At 65.1% G+C, this 6,604-nt stretch overlaps 1 protein-coding gene across 2 annotated transcripts; it reads right to left on the bottom strand.

Moving 5' to 3' along the window:
* Positions 1 to 302: 302 nt before the first annotated feature.
* SLC7A4 (solute carrier family 7 member 4) lies at positions 303 to 6,604 on the bottom strand. 2 transcript variants are annotated; one of them, XM_042805599.1, is made up of 5 exons: positions 6,563 to 6,604; positions 4,257 to 5,306; positions 3,470 to 4,146; positions 2,549 to 2,657; positions 303 to 2,091 (listed from the first exon to the last, which is right to left on the bottom strand). In XM_042805599.1, exons 2-5 carry the CDS (start codon positions 5,236 to 5,238, stop codon positions 1,898 to 1,900), a joined length of 1,962 nt encoding a protein of 653 aa, XP_042661533.1. In that variant the 5' UTR covers positions 5,239 to 5,306; positions 6,563 to 6,604; the 3' UTR covers positions 303 to 1,897. The 2 variants fall into 2 exon arrangements, with proteins under 2 accessions (XP_042661533.1, XP_042661532.1); XM_042805598.1 differs by having other exon boundaries at positions 6,542 to 6,589.

Genomic DNA, 6,604 nt, shown 5'->3' with positions numbered 1-6,604 from the left:
CGCACAGCTCACACGTGCCAGCCTGGCTCTGGAAGCACGTGCCGGCGGCTGGGAAGCCGGGCTCCCAGCACGGTGACTCGCGATGCCGAAAAGCAGCCCCGGGTGGGGGCTGCCCACCCCGGGCACAGCCCCCGGCTGCCCTTGCAGGGCTCAGGAGGAGTGAGGCTGCAGGGTGGCAGTGGGTAGCACGACCCTCCCTTTCCCCAAGCTTTCGGGGGCCTTTCCTGAGCATCAGCTGGGGGAGCAGCTTCCCCACGTGGCCTCTTGGCGGGGGACGCAGAGAGCACAACCAACCAGAGCCGTCACAGAACCGGTATTTATGAGGGTGACCAAGTCAGCCCGTTGCTCACAAGCCACTACACAGAGGTGCCAAGCAGGGCCACAGCACGGCGGGGACGCGCTGCTCCGTCGGCAGCAGCGGCAGCGGGGGGGCGAGGCGGGATGCGGAGCAGCGCTGGCAGGCAGAGGGGTTCACCAGGGAGCCGGCGTATCGGGCACAGACCCCCCCGTGGCCCCTCCAGACCCCCCCCAGGGACTGGCCAGCGAGAAGCAATGGGACCAGCTTGCCCGTGGTCCCCAGCTCCTGGCAGGATGCAGATGACGTTGCACATCCAGCACGGCTGCAGGGAACAGGGTGTCCACGCTGCAAGGCCTGGCAGTTCAGCAACCTCCTCGCGCTCGACTGATTGTTTCCTCCACCTATTTCTTCCAAAACGTGCTAAAACCCCCTTCCCTTCCACTTCGGGCTGCCCATGGGCAAACCAGCTAGGGGTGGCTGCAGCAGTGCTGCTGGGGACCCCCCCTCCCAACACCATGGCAGCTGGGGTGAGTCCCAGAGCACAGGGGTGCTCACCAAGGAGGGGGAAATACTGAAAAAGCACCCAGAGATCCCGTTGTGAGCCACAGAGAGCCCAGGAGAGGCATCTCAGGGGGATGAGCCCCCCCCCATGCCAGGGCAGGTGACAGTGCAGGCTGTGCTGCTGGGGTGCAGGGGAAGCGGGGAGCCGGCTCCAGGCAGCCCAGCCCAGGGATGCTGCTGGGGACCTCCAGGCACAAGGCAACAAACCTGGGGAACTGAGCAGTCACACCCACGTGAAGCCTGGGGCAAGAGCCTGGCCCTTGCATGACCTTCCAGCCAGGCTTCCAGCCAGGCACAGCCCCCAGCCCACCCTGAAGCAGCCGATGCCAGCAGCTGGGAAGATGCAGCTGGGCTTCTGCCACGCCAGCCCGCGCCAGCTTTCCCAGGCTCCCAGGCCAACCACTCATTCTGGCCATGTCCCTCCTCCACCTCATGTCCCCAGCTGCTTCTCGGCCCCCTCAGCCCCAGCCTTTTAGCAGAGCAGCCCTGGGGACGGGGATGACAGGGGTGACAGCAGGGAAGCATGTTTGGTGCCTGCCTCCTGTCGCAGGCAGGCTCAGCAGGAGGCAGGGGGGCTCTGCAGCAAGAGCCCACACTGCAGCCAGGACGAGACCCAGGGTGAGCAGCGCTGGGCTGCCTGCCCTGCTCCCCGGGGACTTTCTGCATCCCTCTGCATCCCCGACTGCGCAGACAGGCCAGCGGAAAGGAGATTTGCTGCACAGCTCCTGGCTGCAGTCGGGGGAAGGTGGGGAGGATGTGGCTCCTTGTGAGCAGGGCAGGCACTGGGCTGAGGGGGACGAGACCCAGCTCCTGAGTGCTGGGGATGGGGAGGGAGAGAGCCAGCCCCCCTCCCCAATCTGTGGGGAGCAGGTGGGGAAGGGCAAGCATCTTCATCATCTCCAGATGGAGCCGCACGCCCAGGGCGGCCCCGGTGGCTTTGCTGTCGAAGGAACCGGGAGGAGGAGATGGGGTCTCTGGCCTCATCGTGGAGAGGGGGTCAGATGCTCCCAGAGCCAGGGGCCCCCGTCCCCTGGGGTGTCATCTCTTGCAGTCGTCAGTGTCGGTGTCCGGCAGTCCAGCAGCGGGCTGGGAGCTGGGCTGGACCGCCTGCACCCTCTCCTCCAGGCTGCCGCTGGGGAACACCACGTAGCGGGCGCTGACGCGCTGCGGCCGGGGCTCCCGCAGGTTCTCCTTGCTGTGCCAGATCCCGTAGCCGAAGTAGACGAGCAGGCCTGCAGCGGGGGACAGGGACAGCAGCGGCTCGAGCACGGGCCGGTGGCTGGCAGGGATGCGGCCGGCATCCCGGCGGAGCAGCACAAGCCACTGCAGCTTAAACAAGCTGCTTGCAGGAGGAAAAGGATCCTGCAGCGTGTTAAGAGCAAGGGAGGGGGGCACCTGCAGTCCCCTGAGAGCCCCAGGGAGCTGCCTTGGGAGCAGGGGGTGGTTCTGGTCCAGAGTTTGAAGGAACCTTAACAGGAACAAGCTGTAATACTCTGGGAACCAGAGCGGGTCAGGGAGATGCTGGGAGACCTCAGCTTGCGTCTCCAAAGGGGAACCGGAGGCAGAAAAGGGCACGGTGAGCTCTATAAACCCATCACTCGGGGAGAAGAGCTGCCGAAGCAGCCGGCTGGTGCCAGGACAAGCCTGGTTCCCCTCTTCCTTGAGGAAAGTTGCCACGGGAACACTCACCTAAGAGCAGCCAGATGGCAAAGCGGAGCCACGTCATGTAGCTGAGCTTCAGCATCAGATAGATATTGAGGATGATGCTCAGTGCCGGGGAGAGGGGTACCAGGGGGATCTGCAGGAGAAAAGGAGCCGGGGAGTGGGGTCAGGTCTGCAGGAGCACGTTCCCCTTAAAACCAAAGCCAACATTGGTCGACATGGGGAGACAAAGCGACTGTCACCTTGGCTTTCTGAAAATTACTTTTTTTTTTTTTTTTTTTTCTCCAGAAAAAAGGCAGCCAAAAGGAACAACAGATCAGTTAGGGAGCCAGGAGGTGGGAGCTGGGAGCCAAGCTGGCAGGGTGGGCACGGGCTCTGGGAACAGCCCAGAGGCATTGTCATGAGGACTGAACAAGCTCCCGGCGCAATCCAGAGCCAACATGGTCCTCGCTGGAGAAGCTGGGATGGGGCACCTCAGGGAGGTGGTGTTACCACTGGCATTGCTGTCCATGCGGCTGCACCACACTGGGCCCCAGACAGGCTGGAAACTGGAGAGGGGGGAGCACGAGAGGCACAAAAGTGGTTTGGAGGCTGAAGAGCTCCACCGTGTAGCTCCAGGGCAAGTCAAAGGCAGAAGGATGGGCAGGAGGGGAGCGGGGGGTTGTGGGGATGTGGAGGGAGCCCAGGGCGGGCAGGAGTGATCCCGTGGAATGGACACAGAGGTGCTGGGGATGTCCCCTCCCGGGGACCGGTGACCACGCAGAATGACACCGCAGGCATCAACACCTCCCCACACCCAGTGCTCACCAACACCCTCCTCCCTCCTTCAGCAGTTGCAGCGGTTTCACCAGACCGGTGTGACTGGGGCCTCCCGCGGGTCCATCAGAGCTGCTCCCACCCCACCGACCCTGGCAGAGGGACTCATCCTGCCTGGGCCCCCGGGTGTACCTGGAAGGTCTGCGTGCCACGCTGCTGCTCGTGCGCCCAGATGAGGAGGAGGCTGAGCAGGAAGCCCAGGCTGAAGAGGACCAGGAGCAGGGAGTAGCTCCAGGTGGGCAGGTGGAGGTGGGTGTTGCCGAACGCCAAGACGGAGCAGAGGCAGACGGCGGACACCATCAGGGTCACCACGGCCACCGTGACCACCTCGCCTGGGTAGAAGTCGCTGAGGAACTCCAGGTAGGGCTCAAAAGCTGCCTTCAGCTGCCCTGGCTCCCGGTGCTCTTTGCTCTTGTCCCTGTCCACCAGCTGGAGCTTGTCGGAGAAGGACTCGTACTCCTTCAGCTCGCTGGCAGAAGGACCCTCGTGGGGATCGGGGCTGGGCCGGCCACCGGCCGCTGGCGCGGGGACATCCACCTTCTGCTGCTGGAAGCGCAGGACGATGATGCTAGCGGCCACAAAGGTGTAGGCCAACAGTGTGCCGATGGACAGGAACTGCACCAGGGCCTCCAGGTCGAAGACGAGGGCCAGCAGGGCCATGAGCAGTCCGAAGACCACGATGCCGACAACAGGCACCTGCGTGCGGGGATGCACTTGGGAGAAGACCCGAAAGAAGAGCCCGTCCTCAGCCATGGCGTAGACGATGCGCGGCAGGGAGAAGAGGTTGCTCAGCAGGACGGTGTTCATTGCTGAGGGACGGGCAGAAGAAGGAGGACCCCATCAGACCCAAACCGCCCCAGTTCCCAGCCCCCTGCCGTAAGCGGGGCGGGCAGCTCCCACCCCCGTCGCCTGTACTCACCACAGATGGAGCCAGCGGCCACCAGGAACCCTGCCCAGGCGTAGCCCCTCCTGTAAAACGCATCTGCCAGGGCAGAGTCGGGGTCCAGCGTGTGCCAGGGCACCATCAGCGTCAGCACCACCGACACCAGGATGTAGGCGCCGGTGGCCAGCCCCAGGGAGAAGGCGATGGCCCTGGGGACAGCCCTCTGCGGGTTCCTGGCCTCTTCGCTGGAGGCCGCAATGACGTCGAAGCCCACGAAGGCATAGAAGCAGGTGGCCGTGCCAGCCATGATGCCCGACAGCCCGTACGGGGCAAAGCCGCCCTCCTGGGCACTCCAGTTCTTGGGCTGCGCGAGGATGAAGCCCATGATGAGAATGAAGAGGATGACACCCATGCTGATGGCCGAGAAGACGTGGTTGAGCCAGGAGGACACTTTGGCCCCAAAGGAGATGAAGGCAGTGGCTACCAGCAGGATGGCGGCTGCCAGAAAGTCGGGGTAGCGGGCCAGGAACGGCACCTGCCAGGTGCCCACGTGGGTCTCAGTGAAGTTCTTTATCTTGTGGTTGAAGATAGAGTCCAGGTAGCCGCTCCAGGCCCTGGCCACCGCGGCTCCCCCGATCATGTACTCCAGGAGCACGTTCCAGCCGATGAGGAAGGCCCAGATCTCACCCACGGACACGTAGGTGAACATGTAGGCAGAGCCCGTCTTGGGTACCCTGGCTCCAAACTCGGCGTAGCAGAGAGCAGCCAGGAGTGAAGCAAAGCCAGCGATGACGAAGGAGACTATGACAGCGGGGCCAGCAATCTCTTTGGCCACAGTGCCTGTGAGGACATACAGCCCGGAGCCCACCATGCCCCCGATGCCCAGCAGCGTCAAGTCGATGGTGGAAAGGCATCTGTTGAAGGATGTCTCCATCATGTCGTCCTCCAAGGTCTTCACCCGGTTGAGTTTCTGGCAGAAGCGGGTCAGGTCGGCCGAGCGAGGCAGCCACCTTGCCATCCTGGAGGCCGCGGGCTCTGCCCTGCGGCAGGGGAGGGGACCACAGCAGCGAGGCCCTGCCTGGAGACCTGGCAGAGGGGCAGGAAGGTGTGAGCATCCCCTCCCGCCGGGAGGTATCAGGCGGTGGGGACAGGGTGGAAAAGCCACCGGGGCACATTCAAGGGGCCCCTCGCTCCTCAGCCAGCACGGGGCTCAGCACCGGAGCGTGTCCTCCCCCAGGGTGGGTGGCACAGGACAGCCGGCCCCGAAACCACAGCACCCCCAGGGAGGCACCTCCCAGGCTTTTCTTTTTAAAATGGAGCTGCATTAAGGCCCGAACCAGGCTGCTCTGGCCCTGCTGAAGGTTTCTTTGCTGCTCCCCCTCCTCCTTATTCAGCATCTACCTGACCTTCTCCCTGGCGTGCTGAGAGCCCACGCAACGTCCCTCTGCTCCCAGCCTCTCCCTGCTCCCCCTGGGGAATGCCCGGGCACGGCAAGGAGGCGAGCAGCAGAAAGTCCAGAGCAGCTCCAGCGAGGCCACGGGAGGCCCCAGCCAGACCAGCAAACACATCCAGCAGCCCTAACCGGCAGCTGCCACCTGGCAGAGCGGGAGGACGCAGCTCTGGGGACCTTCAGGTGCCGCTTCACAGCTGCTCCCCAAGGCGGTCTGTGATTTTGGGGATGCTCTCCCCTTCCAGCTGCCCCCCTCCTCGCGCCAGGATACACGCCTCGCTGCATCCCCAAACCACGGGTCCTGCTCAGAGGGCTCGTGCCGCCCAGCGCAGCCCTGCTCCCTGGGTCCATCTGTCTCAGAGGCCAAAAGGTCCCGGAAAGGCCACCCCGAGCTGATGGCACGGTGCTGGCCTGTGGGGACAACAGGCCTGTTGGCACCAACCGTGCTGGCTGAGACCCCCCACCCCCCCCGGCCCCACTTGCCACCTGCATCTGAGTCCCTGTGGCGGGGCTGGCAGTATTGGGGTGCCCAACCCCAACGCACTCGGGAACGGGCAGGACACAGAGCTCGATGCCTGCTGAGCAAGCATCCCTCCCAGGTTTGGGGGGGGGGGGAGTGGAGGGGGGTGGTCGCGGGTGGCACCCACGGGCCCGGGAGGCGGGGGGACTTGGGGGATAGGGGTTCAGCCTCCGGCCTCATCCCCCAGGTGGGGAGAGGGGAAAGTTTCGCCCCCGCTCAGCCCCACCGCGCTGCCGGCCCTGGGGCGGCGGCGAGCCCCAGCCCCGCTCCCCCCTTCCCCCGAAGGACACCCCACGCACCGCCCCGGCCCCGTCGCCCCGGGGGGGGTGGGGGGTGGGTGTCCCCGCTTACCTGCGCGGCCCCGGCCCCCACCTGCTCCGCGCCGCCGCCGCCGCCACCTCCCGCCCCGGCTCC

The sequence above is a fragment of the Tyto alba genome, unplaced genomic scaffold (assembly GCF_018691265.1).
Source record: "Tyto alba isolate M040663 unplaced genomic scaffold, T.alba_DEE_v4.0 Super-Scaffold_44, whole genome shotgun sequence".
Lineage (NCBI taxonomy): Eukaryota > Metazoa > Chordata > Aves > Strigiformes > Tytonidae > Tyto > Tyto alba.
This window is presented reverse-complemented; position numbering and strand designations above follow the sequence as displayed.

Excerpts from the sequence above, each read along its gene's own strand:
- SLC7A4 (XM_042805599.1), bottom strand. The coding sequence starts at position 5,238 with ATGGCAAGGTGGCTGCCTCGCTCGGCCGACCTGACCCGCTTCTGCCAG. Across the intron at positions 4,147-4,256 it reads GGCCGCTGGCTCCATCTGTG|CAATGAACACCGTCCTGCTG; the intron begins GTGAGTACAGGC and ends CCCGTCCCTCAG. Across the intron at positions 2,092-2,548 it reads TGCCATCTGGCTGCTCTTAG|GCCTGCTCGTCTACTTCGGC; the intron begins GTGAGTGTTCCC and ends CCCCCGCTGCAG.